At 58.5% G+C, this 17,442-nt stretch overlaps 1 protein-coding gene across 6 annotated transcripts; it reads left to right on the forward strand.

The window, feature by feature from the left end:
- Nucleotides 1-11,242: 11,242 nt before the first annotated feature.
- Nucleotides 11,243-17,372, forward strand: DNAJB2 (DnaJ heat shock protein family (Hsp40) member B2). 6 transcript variants are annotated; one of them, XM_042784177.1, is made up of 10 exons: nt 12,049-12,157; nt 12,812-12,901; nt 13,900-14,009; nt 14,440-14,493; nt 14,618-14,734; nt 14,923-15,012; nt 15,129-15,246; nt 15,380-15,450; nt 15,720-15,941; nt 16,951-17,372. In XM_042784177.1, exons 2-10 carry the CDS (start codon nt 12,837-12,839, stop codon nt 16,959-16,961), a joined length of 858 nt encoding a protein of 285 aa, XP_042640111.1. In that variant the 5' UTR covers nt 12,049-12,157; nt 12,812-12,836; the 3' UTR covers nt 16,962-17,372. The 6 variants fall into 6 exon arrangements, with proteins under 6 accessions (XP_042640116.1, XP_042640112.1, XP_042640110.1 ...); XM_042784182.1 differs by lacking the exons at nt 12,049-12,157; nt 16,951-17,372 and adding an exon at nt 11,243-11,354 and having other exon boundaries at nt 15,141-15,246; nt 15,720-16,147; XM_042784178.1 differs by lacking the exons at nt 12,049-12,157; nt 16,951-17,372 and adding an exon at nt 11,720-11,836 and having other exon boundaries at nt 15,141-15,246; nt 15,720-16,146.
- Nucleotides 17,373-17,442: the final 70 nt, after the last annotated feature.

Raw genomic sequence — 17,442 nt, forward strand, 5'->3', positions numbered from 1 at the left:
ACCAGTCACCCGAGGCCCCCAAGGACCACCCAGGAAAATTTCTGGAGAAAACATTTCAGACACAAGCACAAGCTTTCCCGTCCTCTTTGGAGATCAGTGAGGAAAAAGCAGGAAAACTCTGTCACATCCTTTGCCGCAAGCCCCTCGAGGATACTTGTGCCCCAGGGCTGTGGCTGCAAGTCCTGCCTGCTGATGGGCTCCTCCTTCCCCAGCCTGGCTCTGCCTTACCTCCATGGTTTTGATCTGATTTCACAAAGCTTTATGAAATAACTGGGGAGGGGAGGGGAACCTCAAAGGGGCTCTCTTTGTGGGGATTTCACTGGTGTCTGCCTTTGCTACAATGAATAATGTGTCCATCCTTCCACCCTTCCCCCCCCCCAAAAAAAAATAAAAACCCTCTCAGCATCCACTGCGGTGCAGAACCAGCCCTGCCTCTGCTCAAGCTCTCCAACTTAATGAGTTTTCACTGAAAGGCACTGTCATCTCAGCTCACTCTGAAAGTTGAAAGCTGGACCTAAATTATCCACCCACAATGGCCTTCCTTTGTGCCTGAGTCACCTGGAAAGTGTCACCTTCACTGATGAACACGTGTAAAGTGACTGAAAGCAGTGGTATTGCTGTGAAGCTTGTGCCAGTGTCTAAGCAACACATTTCTGAGACCTGCAGAAATGGCTGAGCCAAATGATCAGAGTGGGTTTAATCAAACTGGTGGGAAAAGGGTTTTTTTCCACAGAGGTGCCCCAGGTCGTGAGTGCTGCTGAACCTGGACAGGATGCTGTGGCGACTAGATAACTCTGGAAATGCCTAAACTCCTCCCTGTGGTATAAATGTCCTTTGAGTGACCTCAGAGATCACTAGATAACACAGACCATGCTGATGCAGACAGTCTATGAGAGTGAGAGAGTAATTGGTAGCACTGAGGCATCAAAATTTGAGCCCCAGAAGTTAATTGTTGTGAAAAGGAGCGATGGGATCATCTTTCCCGGTAAAAATCTTTGCCAAGGTGTTCACTGAAATGCATGCTGGATGCCAAGGTGTCACTTCTGACTGGGTGTCTTTGAGCACCCTCCTTACTTCCACAGTGCCAATTAATTCTGGGGCATTTGTAGCATGAATGTTTTGCAGAAGTGAATGGAAGCACAAACGTCGGAGCTAGGCAACGAGCAGCATTTCAGGCAGCCACACAAGGCTTGCGTGGTTCACCCAACTTTGAAAGATTTGTATGACAATCTGGTGTCACTTCAGGATGTAAAATGGTGTGATACTTCTCCAAGAGATGCCTGGATCTGTTTATATGCCATTCTGGTGGAGGGCTGAGGCTGAAATGTCCCTGATTCGTCACTGCTGCAAATGCATGCCCACAGTGAAAATAACCACGCAGATGCTGTTATATTGAATGGGCAGGGCAGCAATGACTGACAAGAGAGTCGTGAGTCACCCGGAGCTACACATCTCCATGTACCTCTGATCTGAAAAGCCCAAACAGATGTCTAAGCTTTTCTGAAATGCTTAAGAACAGCTGGCTAAATCCAGGGAGCACCAATCAGCTGCATCTCATCAGTGCCTGACTGCTCAGCAGCCCGACAGATGCTGGTAGCAGCAGCCTGCAAGCACACGGCGGAGGCTGAGCTCACCCTGGGTAGAAGATTCGTCCTGAGGCGAACCCTCTCTCACGGAGTTGTTACCCACATGTCTAAGAAGACCCTGCAAATGTTTTCAGAACACATCAGAAATCACAGGGTTGCAAGAATCGCTCAGGAAACATTTTCATCATTGCTCAGAACAAAGTTGGACCCTGCATCAGCATGCAGAGAGGTACAAAAAGCAAGCAAGGCAAATTTTAGGCTAGTGAGTCAGAATTCAGCCAACTCTTGATAGAAGAATGAGAAAAACAAATTGAAGATACACCAGAAACAGAGTCCTGCACGCTGCAGGGGAAATCCCTGCTTGCTGCTGCCCATGGGGCCCAGGAGATCAGCCCAGGTACCTGCTAGTACAGGAACCATTGCCAGCAGAGCGTGCAGTTACCCAAAGCAAGCCTCTCAAATAGCTGTCTTCTAGTAGTATATCAAAGACTGACACACCTAAAAGCACCCAGAGCTGAAACTGAGGAGGACATGACCTGTTCACAGTCCAGCCTGGTACATCCCATCCACACCCCAGTTCCCTGCTCTCTTCACTGTGGAAAGCCCAAACTGTTGTTCCCAGTTTTCAGACCTCAACTCCACCCAGGCTGTTCCAGGCTGAGCAAACATTGTCACAGGGCAATTTGGGGACACAGCTGTCTTGGGAAGGCAGAAGAGACCACAGCTGTGCCGTGGGCTCAGGGAGGAAGCCCAGAGCCCTCCACTTGAAGCCTGGTTTGGGGGTTGCACAAAGCAAGCACCGGATGATGAGGGGTGCTTCAGGAACAGGTCTCCTGTCTGTGTCTTTAACCTCAGCCAGGAGCTTCCCAAAGAGGTTACATCCGTGCCTGCCCTGGCTATTCCTCACTCCATCCTTGCACAGTTGCTCTGCCCATAATCCTCTCAGCAGGGTGATTCAGCGGGGAGGTGGAGGAGCCAGGATATGCCCCCAGCCCGTCAGTGCCCTGTGCAGTTTGCTCTCCAGAAGTGGCTGCACTGGATGGCACGGCAGCACGCTGAGCCCAGGAGCAACCAGGCAGGAGGGAGCTCCTTCAGCTCGACAGCTCCCAGAGCTCCAAGCTCTGCCTCCTCCTTGGCCGTGGACTTGGGCAGCAAACCCAGCTGCTAGACTGGTAAGCCCAGACATCCAGCAATGCTCTGCTGAAGGGTGAGTCGTGATGACAACCTTCTCAAAGCACAAAAGCAGCTCTACGTCAACACAAGGCGGACGATGTTGGCTGGTGAAACTAATGACTGTTGAAAACATGGGGCTTGACTGCATCTTGCAGATGTTGTGAGTTCAGGCAAGTCCCCTGTGATGCTGACTTCTCCAGCAATATCCCAGTGAGCCATTGTGCACAACCTCTAAAGCACAGCTTGCGCCTGGTGATAGCCCAGCATCGTATGTCTGACTGCTGCTGCTATTCTAGCATGACAGCTTTTGGGATATACTTTGCCACCATGAAATGTTCTAGCACATCATGGAGCTTGGGAGGAATGCTCCCTTTGCTATTCTTTAAGATATGCGTGCCTTGTTAAGGGCAGAAAGTGCCCTCTGAGCACTTAATCCTTCATCTGGAATAGATGGAGATGATCCGGAGATGAGAAACAAGAGTGTCTGGAAGCTTAGACACCATGGGCTACAATAGAAGGCTGAGAGAATGGGAACTATCTAGAAGACCAACCAGAGACTCAATAAAGGCCTTAAAAACATTTAAGATAGATGCAGATAGGAAGGGGATTAACTGTTCTGCATGCTCAGGGCAAGAAGATGCAAGTTTAAAGTTTGCTAGCAGTAAGTGTAGTGAAGCATGATTGTCTCAGGGTCAAGGCATCTTCGTCAGTGGATGTCTTCCATAACACAGCATGGCATTTACTCCTGAAGACCTGCTGGGACGCAGAGCAGAGTAGTGATCTGACAGTTCTCTCTGCCGGAGCTGAGCAACAGCAGCGTAATTGCTGGTTCAGATAAAATGAAGTCAATTGTGCAACGCCTGCTGCATTGCCTGGAGCATGTGCGGCGTTACAGGAACAATAAAGTTAATTCCAGATCTCGCTACAGTCCTAAACCCTGAATCACCAGGCAGTGGCAAGAGTAGGGAGGCACTCCCAGGGACGCAGGCAGCCCCACACACATGCTGAGCCCCAACCTGTAAGGCTAACAGGGACTGGTGGACGAGTTGGGACTAGCTCTTTTTCAGGCGCAGCAGCCCTGGGTGAGCAGCCTCCCTGGCTCAGAGTCAGACTGTCAGTGTCACCCGCCTTTCTTCAAGTCCTGGGAAAGGCAGCTACACACCCACGGGAGCAAAATAAAACTGCAGCTGGCTAATTGCGGTGACTTCATGTCAGGGCTCTGAGCATGCCTGGTGTGAACAGGCTGTCTCCATGCAGGTGATGGAGGGGCTGAGCCTGCTGAGGTGTTCCTGTGCTCGCAGGGGATGCCGGTGTGCAGCGTTGCTGGGCTGTGTGGAGAGGCCAGGGCTGCTTTTCCTCTTCTGCAGCAGCTCTCTGGAGCTGGAAGCGGCACAAGCAGTGTAGGAATAGCTGGAAGCAGAAGTGCAATGAATTTTGCACGGCTGGGTGGTAGTAGGAACTCCTGAAGGGGCACTGCTTACCCTGTCAGGCTGGAGGGGCTCTGCATGCCCTAGGCAGGACCATAGGCACCATGATCAGTCTCCACCCCCGGCCCTTTAGGCCTTCTTGTCTTACAAGTTCTCAGGAATTGCAACAAAGCTGCGGTCAGCTCTGTTGCAATGCCGTAGAGTGTGCTTGTGTGAGCTGGCAGCGATGGGGCAAGAGGCAGCAATCATTTCCCCTGCTTGCAGGAGCACACGCCTCATCTGCGGGACTGTGGCTGAGCCCCCAGCCTCTGGGCAGCAGAGGGGACACGGCAGATTCACGCTGGGCAGCTCTGCAGTTGCTCCTCTGAGGTAGATAAACCACCGCCAGGCGAGCAAGTCCAACATCCCCTGGGGAAAACAAAGAATTCCTGGAGCAGGAGCATCTCACCAACAGTGCTTCTCTGTCTTAGTCTTTGGGGAGCAGTTGAGCTGACAGACGTGTACCAGGCGGGTTTTGCACGTGGAAGTGGGTTGTATGTAATACAAACATCTTGTCAGCCCAAGGGCACTCTGAAAGCAGAGCTGGGCCTCGAGAAACTAGCCCGAAGTCTCAGGGATTGCCATAGAGTCTTTCAAAGCAGAAAGGAGGTGCTGGCAGCTGGCCAAGCGCTGCTGGATGTTAGAGGGAAATGGTTAATGAGATAAAAGATGCATTTAATAACCCAGTCAGACGATGGCTCCCAGGGTGCTCCTGCCTGGAGCTGTTTGTGTGCAGAGAGACTGCGGTACGTCAAACCAGGGCTGGGCTCCCCGGGCTCCATGAGCTGGTGGCCTTGGGTCACTGGGCTGAGACCTTGTGTTCGACGGCCATCCCGGGGGTGCCTGGCTCGAACACATCCCTGAGAGCTCCATGGAAGAATTAACTTAGATGGTGAGGGACTGTGCATGTAAAACAACTGCTATTCTGCAGGATTTCCCTGTTGGAAGGACTCAGGCGCCCCAGTTTGCTGAGCTTCCATGCCTAACGTAGCCCTCCTCTTTAGGACAAGCCATCCCCAGGCACCCTGTGGCCAACGGGGCTGCTGTGCCCTTCCTGGGGATGGTGTGGCTCCCACACTGCCATCTATTAGCCCTGCATCACACACAGCCAGGAGGGCTTTACCACCTCCCAGGCAGAGGGATGCAGAGCCTGGACAGATCCGGGTACCGGGGACTCCTGTGTGTGTTGGGGGACCCTCAGCACCATTACCAGGCATCCATTAGCCACGGCACTCTCACCTCACCGAACAAGCCTGGCTTCATTCCTGGAGATGACAGATCTGCTCTGGGGAAAGGCAGAGATGTAATCAGCTTGTAGTGCGGAGGGTGTCTCGGGGGAGCGAGCAGCAGTGTCAGTGCGGTGCCTGGCAAGGCAACCTGGGGTACCCAAGTCCTGGTTGGTGATGGTGAATCACCAGCAACGGGCTGCCAGTCTTCTGCGGGGATCCCTGCCAGGCACTGCCAGCTTTGGCCCTTTAATCAATGGTCTTGAAATGAATCCCGAATTACCACTGATAAAGTCTGAGGGTGAGAAGTAGATTTGCAGAGTAACAAGTGACAAGACTGCCCCTTCCTCCAAATTCCCAAATCAATTGCTTTGCCTTTCACTGTATTAAAGCAAATTTTGCTGCAAGGAGGCCTTTCGATCGGGCAATTCTAAACCATCCCTATTAGTTAACTGTCCCTTTCACTAGCTGCTACCCTACCAAGCTTATTGTTATCCCTGATTTTTCTTAGTAAACATTTCTTATCACTATGGGCCTTGCACCCGTTCCTGGGGATCCCTACTACAAAGGCCCCCGGCAGTATTGCTCCTGGCTAACAAGCACATGGTTGCTATTGATGCATCCAGTGTGTCCTTAGCTATGTAGGAATATAAACAGGCTGCCTTTGGCATGCCAAGGTAAATATTCTGGGAAAATACAAAAAGTAGATCTGGAAAGACCTTCAGCAGCAGCTATGAGAGTTCATCTTCCGTGGACACAGAAAACAGATTATTCCATTCCTCTTTGTGGCAATATCGTGATTTATGTGAATGCTGTTATCATTATCTCCTGCCAGCTTCCAAGTAAGAATGTCATGCCAGCGGTGTTGATCTGAATCAGCCAGACATGTAATCGTGCTGAAAAGTGACAAGTTTGCATAGCAATACCTGTCTTCCCTGAGACAAGGCTGATCATTATTATATACATTTTAAAGTCTTTAGTTCTTTGCTGACAGAATCAAAATTAATTCTTCTGTTATTTTTCTCTGCTATTATCAGTAATCTAGAGTTTTCTGGGTCAACCGGTTTATTTTCTTAACAGTTGGAGTGATTTCTGTCCTTCAGTCCTTTGTAATTACCCCAGTTTTCCTAGCTCTGTTAAAAATTACCATTAGTAGCTCAATAAGACCCTCAGGTCCATTAATACTCTCAGTGTGGGCCTGATTAATTGAAAATATCAATTTTAGCAGGTGATGCTGCTGGTTTGTTACTGATGGCAACCAAATTACAGCCTTCTCCGTTGCATCCACAGCGTTGCACCAGCATTTAGGCACCTATGACTATGGAAAGCAGCAGAAGGCTGCTTATCTACATCCTTTTATGCTTCTTCTTGTTTCCTTCTAATGCAAATGCATTCACCCCATCTCCTTTTTCATTTCACTCTGCTTGGTTTGTTTTTTTTTTGCCTTCGAGCTGTGGAAAGCAATGGGCCAAGGTTGGGAATGTAGCTGGAGGGCACGGTGAGGACCAGACAGCTGGTGACCCGGATCCTACCAGGCACTGCAGGAAATCCTGGCCAAGCCAGCTGGATACGAAGGTCTTGGTGCTTGGGAGCGTGTGGGCATGAACATGTTGAGTGAAATCAGGTTTTGCTTTGCAATAAAATCCCTTCCTGTCCTGTGTCAGCTGCAACTTCTGCTCCCCTCCCCGGCTGAAGGGCTCCCCAGCATTTGGAGTGGGGGTGGGCGGTATCAGTCTTTTCATCGCCTCCAGTCTCCCTTCCTTCTGGAGTCTGATCCAGACCACGAAGCCCCCAGCCTCACCCATAGGTGGGTGTGGGGTGCCCTGCTCCTGAGCATCATAGGATTATCCAGGCCCTGCAGCCCACCCTGTTCCCAACCATGTGCCAGGGATGGGGTGAAGCCCCTTGCCGTTGTGAAGCTCAGCTGCTGCCCGGGCTTGTGCGTGTGCTCGTCGTGAATAATAGATTTAGTCATGGGCTTCTGCCACCTCGGCCAGCCTCCGACTCTGTTGATTTAAAATCTGCAAGCACCTCGGTTTTGCCTGTTTTTTGGCTGGGGCAGCAGCCTCGGCATCGATGCTGGCGAGCACTCCCGCAGGGCGGTGCCTGGGATGCACAGCCCATGTCTATCACAGCGCTGAATCCGGCCCAAAGTCACTGCCCTCCTTGAACGAAAGTCACCCTGACTTTGCTGTTTCTCACTTCTCTGTCCTGCTACACCAACTTCTGCTAAAAGCACCCGGATGACTTTGCCTCCCTGGATACTCCCCAGCTCCTAGAAGGTGCAATTCTAGAAAAGCCAGCTGAGATGAGAACAGAGCAGCTTGGGGAGGCGGCTGGGAGCACGGACATCGAGACAGACACGAGTAGCAACAAAAACATGAGGATGTGGAGAAATTGGCTGTGCAGGGAAGCCAGAGGAGCTGGAAAGAGTTGTTCAGATGAGGCATCGGGACTGGGGGTAAAAGAATTAATGTGGATTTTTAACACGGATGCCCCTCTCGAGTGATGCCCCTGGCTGTCACCAGACCCCTGTGCTCGGGGGTCCTCACCCTGGTGCAGCCCTTCCAGAGGAGAACAAACCTATTGCCCCCACAGACCCCTTTTCTGGGGGCTGCACTGCCCCTGTGGCCATGCCCAGAGATGGGGAGCATGGCCATGGCTGCTGCCATTGAGACTTTTGGGCGCGGGCAGGCAGATGAAGGTGGCATGGAAATGGCACCCAGGAACCTGCCTTGTTCTGCTCAACCACTTCTCATTTTGTCCCACTGGCTTCGGCTCCTGCTCCCTCCCTGCTGCATCTCCACACAGCTGCCCAGGAGCGGGGAGAAGGGGAGGGGAGATGGTGGGATGCAACAAGGGGAGCAGTGGGCACACGACTTGCCAAGCACATCACTCCACAGCTCAAAAATTGCCAAGAAGATGATTTTGCAGTACATAACTGCCAGTTTTGAGGCAGCTGTGAAAGGGTCTGTGTTCTCCTGAGGAAATCAAAAGCTGAAATGTTGCACAGTTCTGAAAAAAATCTCTCTCTTAATATGTGGTTTGCATAATAATACAGCACGAGTTTATGACACAATTCAGTTTGGCTTCCTAAAAGATGGGGTAACTAGGATTAAAAAAAATTGGTCCTTTTGGGTCCTACTTTGCTCACCCAAAACCTCTTTTCTCAGAAAGCCTCGAGAGTACTTCCTGAGCATTTTTGCGGCCTTGGAAAGCTAAAACCAGGGTCGCAACACAGCGATCCTCAGAATTATAAAGAAATAAGGGTCTTCTTGAGACACACTCAAGACGTTTGTGCTGGGTCCGAAGCTGGTGTGAGCCAGGACTTCGGGCCGACCCAAGGAGGAAAGGGCAGGGACAAGAGGGCAGGGTGCTGCGGCTGAAGGCGTGCGCCGTGTGAGGCACCCGTGGGTGGTGGGCTGCCCCTCTTCAGCTGCTGCGAGGTGGCTGGCTTTGCTCGTTCACGCAGGGGGATGATTGTGGCAGCTCTGGGGCGGGATGTAGTTGGCACCACATCCTCTCTCCTACCAGCACCGCGGTAGGCTACTGCCCAACTCCGCAGGGCCTCCCCTAAGGTCATTAGGGAGGTATAAGTGCTTCTCACTGTGTATTCTTATCTCACAGTTAAGGAACATGTGTGCCACGAAGGCAGCAGCGATGTGTTGCCCTGGCTCCAGAGTCCCAGACAGCATGTGGGCTCCTCTCCTTTCCCAGCACAGAGGCCTCCGCGTCCAGCGAGCACAGGCAGGGAAAGGAAAGCAAGGTGCAGAGACACGGCTGGGTCCTGGTGGCATCTCCTCAGCTCCCCAGCCAGCAGGATGGGGTCCCTGTGAAGCAGCCTGTGGCTCCATCTAGTGCCAATGCAAGCCTGGCCCAGGCCAGCCCTGCACCCATTGCTGGGCAAAAGGGGCAAATCAGAGCCCCTGGCTGGAGGCAGTGTTACAACCCAGACTGGGGGCCCAGGGACTCATAAAGGTTTCATGATCCCCTCAGGATAAATTAAGATGATGTGACACCAAACAGCTGGCTAAAATGTTTCACCTGCAGTAGAAACAACTTAAACTTGGAAAAGGATAGTAAGCAATGTGGCCTCCTATTGATAAATCTATAAGAAAGAAAATGAAGTAAAAGAAAAGGAAAGGAGAGAAAGAGTCAGAGAATCCAGACCACCAACCCGGGTTCCAGTGTTGTCTCAGATCTGGTAATCTTGGGTGGTGGGGGCACAGGCAGCAAAACTTTCTGTCACCTTTTAAGTTCATCGTATTGGCTGATTTGCATATTAGACGAAGAGAGGCAGGCATTCCACAAACTCATTTCCATGAGAGACAAGGAAAAAGTGAAGTGCTGAGGGGGGATGGGGTGCATTAACCCTTTCATCCAATTGAATCAGTGGTTGTGATCCTCCTACCACCTTTACTTTTTCCCCAATTTTTGCTTCTTGGGCAACTATCCGGCCTTTCAGCTCCATCTGGTGCTGGGTGTATTCGCTTATCAATCTTTTAGCTCTTCTTCAAGGATATAGCCATAAATGAAAGTGTAGGCATTAACCCAAACATATGGTTTTATTCAGCCTACATTTGAGGTTTATCTAGGGAACTTGGCAATACAACCACAAAGGAGTGTAGCCACGCACCCTTCGATACACTCTGCATTTCCCTAGGCAGGTAGTTTGCTCCTTAGACTAACCACAAAGGCCACAACTTGTCTTTGAGGCTTTCCCCATCGATGAATGTTTGAGGCATCAACTCCATCAGTTCCCTACAGGCAGCCACCTGGGCAGGCAGGTACAGGAGGGCAGCACTGCAATGACATCCAGGAAAAAAATATCCCCCTACAACAGGGAATACTTCAAGCAGTCACTCAAGGAAATCATCAAGTGCTGACAGCAGGGCACAGGTCTCTCACCACCTGGAGAGGAGATGCCCCCTGACACGGCAGATGCCCCTGGCATTTCACCCATCCCAGTGCTCACCTATGCCCACTGCTCATGGCTGGGGCGGGCTCTTCTCAGGGATGGCTGTCCTGAAACCGGTCCCTGAAGAGAGCTGGGAGTGTCCTGTCTCAGTGCCCAGGTCTCCTCAGCCTGCTGGGTAAAGAAGCAGTGGGAAAGTTTGCCAGGCTTCCCAGCCAGGGATTTACAGGGAGTGAGGAAGACATCCCGGCTGCAGTGCGGGGATGGCAACAGGTCCAAGAGGCTCTGGCCCTGCAGAAAGACCAGGCTCCCTCCTTCTCCCATCCAGGCAGCAGGAGGGAACTGTATGATCTCTGTGGCCAGGACAGGCTCACGGGTACATGTGAGTGGCCTCAAGGCAGCCCACGACGCTGAGGATGGGTGAGGACAGCCCCTCTGCAGAGGCTGCCCAGGCAGGGGCCATGCGGAGGAGAAATCCACATCAGCGCTCCCGGTGGGCGGCCGTCCCCTGGGCCGGGGTGCTCTGGGTGCCTTGGTGCTCCGGGTGGCTCGCTGCCCCCCCGGCGGCTCGCTGCCCCCCCCGGCGGCTCGCTGCCCCCCCCGGCTCCTCTGCCTGAGCAGGGCTGGGGACCGCGCAGGGCTGGGGATGCTCCGCCGGGGCCGCAGCCGCGCCGGGCAGCCCGGGGGTCCCGGCAGGAACCGGTGCCCACCACCCTGGCAGGCTGCACCCCCTCTCTTCGTGTCGTCCGTCCGTTCCCCCCCTCCCGCGGCGGGACGGCCAGTGCAAAGCGCTGAGTCACCCCAGCTGTCCCGTCCCCCCCCCCCCCCCCGTTGTCCCCTGCCGCTGGCCCCTCCCGCTGGCTTTTCCGACAGGGACCGGCTGGGCAGCTGGACTCGGCGGGAGGCCAGGGGCGAGCGGAGCCCCGGGGCGGTGGCCGTGCCCGGTGTGCTGACAGCACCGGCTGCACCGCTGGGGCCAGCGAGCGAGGTCAGTGCCCCTATCCCCCTCCCCACCCCCTCCGTTGCCGGTGCCCCCCCCCGGGCACACACGCAGCCCCTGCCAGGCGCTCCCACCGCCTCCTTGCTTTTCCCGCAGCGCCTTGGAAGGTCCCACGCAGCCCCGCTCCCCGCCCCGGGAGGTTTGCCCAGCGTTGTGCTGGGGGGGGGGGGGGTGGGGGGGCGCAGGGGGACAGCACCCCCCGGCCACGGGGACGGAGGCTGCGGTGGGGGACAGAGGATGGGGACGGAGGCGGGGGGCACGGGGAGGGGTGCTGGGAAGGCGGCCGGGCAGCGGAGCGCCCCCGCTCCGCTCTTTACCCACGCCTCCCTATGACCTCACCCGCCCGACCGGCGAGCGCGTGACGTCACGAGGCGGCGGCGCCGCGGTTGGCTGCAAGTGCCGCTCGTCGGCCAGCGGAGCCCGCCTCCAGGCCCCGCGGCGGGCGGGGAGGGCTCGGCTGCGGCGCTCAGGTGGGCACCGGATGGGGGGGGGGGGGGCCGTGGCGTGGCGTGGCGTGGCGTGGCGGGGGAGCGGCTTACGGGGGGGAGCGGGGCCGGTCCGGTGCGGTGCCTTCCCGTGCTGCCCCCCCCCCCCCCCCCCCCGGTGGCCTAGATGCGCTGTCTGCCCGCCGGTGGGGTCGAGGAGGGGGCGGCGGGGGACGGGGAACACACGCACGGACGGACGGACGGACGGACGGAAACTTCCAGCTGGGCCCGGCGGCTCCGGGAACGCCGTGTTTACAGCCGGGCCGGGGGGGCGGTCCCCGGCGGCACCGCCCCGCCGCGTTCCCGGTAACCGTCCCGGTGGGGGTGCCAGCGCCGCCTTCGCTGTCAGCTGATGCGGGGCGGGGGGGGGGGGGGGGGGGGGGGGGGGGCGAGTACGGGGGGTGTGGGGTGGGGGTGTCGGCGTTCCGGGGTCCGGGAGGGGGGGACTAGAGGGGCGGCGTCCCGCTCCCATCCCCGATCCGGAGCGGGTCGGCCGGTTGAAGTGTCCCGGGGTGCCCGGCGACGGGGGGGAGAGCCCCCCCCGCTGAGCCTTTAATCCGCTCCAGCCCCTAAGCACCTTAGCGGGCTGCTCCTGCTGCCTTTCCCCCCCCCGCCCCGGGACAGACACCCCCCCCCCCCCCACCCCGGGGGGGACGGGAGGCGAGCTGGGGGGACAGCGGGACAGACCAGCGGGGCCCACGGTGAGGATCCCTGTCCCCTTTCCTTGGGCAAGTTGGGGTGATGGAGGTGGGACGGCATCCCCAGCTGGGGCTGTGCGTGCGTCCAGGTGGCCGAGTGCTGGGGAGCCCTGTGTGGGGTTGTTACTGAGCCGCTTTCAGGGAGACCTGCGGGGTGGCTGGGATGCCTGGGGAGGGCAGGGCAGCCCGCCCTTGCTCTCTTGCACTGGGTGCTGCCAGACTGTGCCCGCGGCCACCTTGACGTTGCCTTTCCCACCTGCAGTGACCCCGCCGGACAGCCGCACGTCATGGTGGACTACTACGAAGCGCTGGGGGTGAGCCGCGATGCCACTGCCGAAGACATCAAGAAGGCGTAAGTGCGTGGCAGGCGTGCCCCTGCCCGAGCTGCCTGGCGCCAGCGAGGCGGGGGCTCCCTGTGGAGCCTGTGGGGACAGGGCCCAGCTCCAGAGGTGACAATCCAGCCTTTGTTTCCTTTGTGCGGAGGCCGGAGCGGGGCTGGGCTTTGCTGCCGCGCAAAGGCATCTCTTGGTGGGGTTTGGTGCCTCTGTCGTGGCTCTCGGCCCCGGGACTGGGGATGGAGGCGGGTCCCGCTGGTGTTTGGAGGTGTCCCTTCTTTCTGCTGGGGGGTGCAGGGATGGCAGAGGGCTGGGGTGCAGGGGCTCTGCTGGTGTCAGGGTTGGGGGGGCTGGAGCTCACAGGGTCGTGGGGACCGTTGGCAGGTCGCATGCTGCACCCCAGGCACTGCAGGGGAGCCCCAAGGGCGGACAGAGCCTCCTGCGGCTCCTGCCTGGCACCCTGCCGAGGTCTTGCTGTTCTCACTGTGGAAATGCATCACTGAGGAGAGGAATAGTTGTGGACTGGTGGCTTGCCTGGAGGGGACAGAGGCAGGGGACAGAGGTCCCTGCTTGGGGTTGGGGGGGAGCTTCTGAAGAGTGGGTTAAAAAAACTGGGCAGCCTGGGTTAACCCCAGCTAGCTGCAGGCAGGAGGAAAGGGCTGCTTGTAGTCACCTGGGCCCTGGAGCTCCCCAGCGACCCCTGGTCCTTGCACGCCCTCGGCAGAGCCCGGGAAGGCTCCGGAGCAAACCTGGAGGAAACCTGTGAGCATCATCTGGAGCTGCTGCCGGTGCGGGCTCAGGCTGCACCGCTGGGGTCATGCTGCAAATATTTGCTCGGGAAGTGAAGCAGTCCAGGAAGCTCCTGTTTGATGCCTGAGGCTGTAGGGCGCTGGGTGATGTGGATTTGGGGTGCCCCTGCCCACAGAGCTGGAGGTGTGTGCTCAGGGGGGTCCCTGGCACAGGAGCCCCCCCTGCCCGAGGGCTGCTGCGTGCCCATCGCTGCCCGTCTGTGCAGGTACAGGAAGGCTGCGCTAAAATGGCACCCGGATAAAAACCCAGACAACAAGGAGTACGCCGAGCAGAGGTTCAAGGAGATCGCCGAGGCGTACGAAGTGCTGTCGGACAGTAAGAGGCCATGGTGCTGTCTCATGTGTCCCCCTGGCCCTTGGGGCTGCTTGCCCTGGGGTGTCCTGCTGCTGGGCTCACCCAAGCGGCATCCCCGGACATCCCCAGGAGGCAGCAGGTCCCTCCAGCTTTACCACCCAGCTTGTGGGGCTTGGTTACCTTCCCAGATATCCCCTGAAACGGCTCTTGGGAGAGATGCTGGGGTGCTGGCCTCCGGGCTGAGGTCTCCCCAGCGGGGCTGAGGCTTGCGCGTCCTCACCCAGTGACCCGATGTGGGTTTGGGAGCAGTGCCGGTGCGGCGGGGACTCCTGCCGCCCCACTGCTCTTGCTCCCTGCTGCTCTGCACCTCCCTTGGCCAGGGGAAGCGTCGGTGCTCCTGCCCATGCCTGGCAGCCGGCTTCCCCGCAGCCCCCCTTTCTTCTCCTTCCAGAGCAGAAGCGCGATGTCTACGACCGTTACGGCAAGGACGGACTCATGGGGGCAGGTGAGTGGGTGAGCAGGGCCATGGGGGGTTCGTGCAGCTCTGGATACGGCCCCATCTGAAGATGCTGTGTGGGTCTGTGCTCACCCAGGGCTCCACTTAACTCTGAGTCTCTTCCCTCCGGCAGGACCAGGGGGCTCCAGGGCCGATGCTGGGGCCCCTGAATTCACCTTCACCTTCCGCAGCGCTCATGATGTCTTCCGGGACTTCTTTGGGGGGCGAGATCCCTTTGCTGACTTCTTTGGTGCGTGCAGGGCAAGGGGGGCCCGGGGCCAGCTCTGGGGCACCTCTCTGGCCCTGGGGCAGCTGCGGGGCTCGGGGGGCAGAGCGCATGGCTGGCCCCGGCGGGGAGTCCCCATGGCAGTGCCCTGCTCCTGGCTCACCAAGGCAGTGCTGATGGAGAGGGGGCGGGGGGGGGGGCTTGCCTTCCAGATGAGATGCTGCCCTTCTCCGAGCTGCGAGGACCTGGCCCCCGGCACCATGGGGGAGGCCACTTCTTTTCGCCTTTCCCAGGATCCTCAGGTAGGAGACGTTGCCAGCCCCTGCCCAGCTGGGGAGTCCTGGGACACTGGGTCCCTGTCCCCAGGGTCTGTCCCCTGCCTTCCACATGCTCCCCACCCTGGCACCGACTTTGTCAGTCCCTTCTCCAGATTTCTTCGCCTCATCCTTCGGCTCTGGCGCTGACGCAGGGCTCGGCTTTCGCTCCGTCTCCACCTCCACCACCTTCGTTAATGGCAGGCGCATCACAACCAAACGGTGAGGGCAGTGCTGGCCCACTTTGCCCCTGCGGACCCCCCTCATCAGCAGGCCTCAGACCCTGCAGCTTGCCGCTGCAGTGCTCTGGCTGCCTGGCCTTCAACTGTCCATCCATCCGTCTGTCTGTCTGCAGGATTATCGAGAACGGACGGGAGAGGGTGGAAGTGGAGGAAGATGGGGAGCTGAAGTCCATCCACATCGATGGTGAGAAGCGGCACTGCAGAGCGGCTTGTTGGGGTCTGGCAGTGTAACCTACCCGCGCCCTTTCCCTTCGGGGACCCCTCTCCTCCTTTGGGGTGGCCGGGGGATGCTGTATCCAGGCTTGGTTTTGGGCTGAGCCCTGGTTGGCCCTGATGTGGGGCTCTGCCACGGAGGAGTGTGGGGGGGGGGGGGGAAGGAGTTGCTGGGGCCCCGTGCCAGCTCTGAGGAGCTGGAGCGGACACGACCGCTGCCCCCTACTCCTGTCCCCACAGGTGTCCCTGACGACATGGCGCTGGGGCTGGAGCTGAGCCGGCGGGAGCAGCAAGCCTTCCCCAGCCCACGGCCCCCATCGCCCCCGCCGCCCGCCCCGCACTGGCCCCCGAGCTCCTCTCCCGTCTGCCTCTACACGGACAGCGAGGATGAGGACGAGGACTTGCAGCTGGCCATGGCCTACAGCCTCTCCGAGATGGAGGCTGCGGGGCACCACCAAGCAGGTGGGCACGGCCCCGGCGCCCCGCCGGCCTCGGGGGGCAGCCCCGGCACCCTGTCCTCCTCCCGCAGAGCCCGTGGTCCCCAGGGGGGGCCGGAGCGGGACCCGCCAGGGGCTGGCAGCCCCGCCGCAGTGGGGCATGAACCCGCTCCCAAAGCGAAGCAGTGGCACTGCCCTTTGCTCTGAGCATGGGACTGGGGTTGTGCCCCCCGCTCTGTGGGGCAGGGGAGAGGAAAGGGGGGGTGGGGGCTCGCTGCCTGGGGCTCAGCTCCTGCCTCCCCCAGCAAGGGAGGGGGTGGCTCCTGCCCTGCCTCCTTGCTGCTGTGCAGGTGGGTAAGCGGCTGGTGGCACCCTGCGGTGGGGGGAACTTGCCAGAGTTGGGGGGTTGTGGCTGGAAGAGGGTTCCTTGGTGGGGTCCCAGGAAGAAGGGCAGTTCCCTGCCCTGGCTCCTGGAAGCGCAGGGTGCCCGCGGGCAGGTGTGCCCCGGCTCTGCCCGCTCCTCTCTCTGCCTGCCCTGCAGATGGGCAGGGGCTCCAGCCGGTGCCTCCCTGGCTGCTGCCTGCCCCTGCCCGGGCTGGGGAGAACTGGGTCAGGCTCTCCCTCCTTGCTGGGAGGGCTGCACACGTGCGCTCTGCTTGGTGCCTTGTGTCTGTCTTTCCCCTCTGGATGCTGTAGCTCCTGCCTGTAACCCGCTCCACCTCATTCTCCTCTGTCCCCCTTAATCGCAGACCCTGCCTGGTCGCCCCCATCCCTACACTTTGCATACCCTGCAGGGCACTGTCACCCCTCCCTGCCTTGGCCCGGGGCCACTGTCCCTCCCAGCTTCCCGCAGCAGCAGTGACCCTCAGTGATGCTCACAGCTGTTCCCACCCTCACCACTGCCTGTGGCCCTGCCTTGGCTTTCCTTCTCCTCCTGGGACCTCCCTCCCTCCCTGCCCCTCCCCAGCCCTGGGCTGAGGAGGGTTTCACCGGTGCTGTTGTGTTCCCCCCCCCCCCTCCGCTTGTCTCCCCAGGTGTGTTCTGAGGCTGCTGCGCCCAGGGACCGCGCACGCCCATGGAGGCTCTCCCAGCCAGGACTCCGCTTTGTCCCTGCACGGCCACCCCCTGCCACCCCCTTCCCCCAGCACCCTCTGGCTCCGTGGGATGGGGAGGGGCAGGGCTTATGGCCGAGCGATACCTGGGGCCAGGGCGAGATGCCCTGGGCACCATGAGGTGGTGGGGAAGGTGGTGAGGGCGGGGGGGGCGGGGGTGGGGCTGGAGGGAAGGTGGGGGATGCTGTAGATTAGGCTGCTGGGGCAGGGGTGGTGGTGGCAGGCAGCGAGGGGCAGCATGGCTGGGCTCAGCCAGCGGGGCTGGGCTCTGCCCCCCTCCTCGCTGTAGCCCTCCCTCCCTGACCCCCTTCTGCTGACAGCCGTCAATAAATCTGTTTGCAGTAGCTGCTTGCCTGGGGGGTGTCTCTGGGCTGGGGGCTGCAGGGTCCCCCCACCCATCCTTGCTTGCAGGCA

The sequence above is a fragment of the Tyto alba genome, unplaced genomic scaffold (assembly GCF_018691265.1).
Source record: "Tyto alba isolate M040663 unplaced genomic scaffold, T.alba_DEE_v4.0 Super-Scaffold_7, whole genome shotgun sequence".
In the NCBI taxonomy this organism is placed as follows: Eukaryota; Metazoa; Chordata; class Aves; order Strigiformes; family Tytonidae; genus Tyto; species Tyto alba.

Coding starts and splice junctions, on each gene's coding strand:
- DNAJB2 (XM_042784182.1), top strand. CDS start 12,837: ATGGTGGACTACTACGAAGCGCTGGGGGTGAGCCGCGATGCCACTGCC. Junction 14,010..14,439: donor GTACGAAGTGCTGTCGGACA/GTAAGAGGCCAT, acceptor TTCTCCTTCCAG/AGCAGAAGCGCGATGTCTAC. Junction 15,013..15,140: donor GCCTTTCCCAGGATCCTCAG/GTAGGAGACGTT, acceptor TCCCTTCTCCAG/ATTTCTTCGCCTCATCCTTC.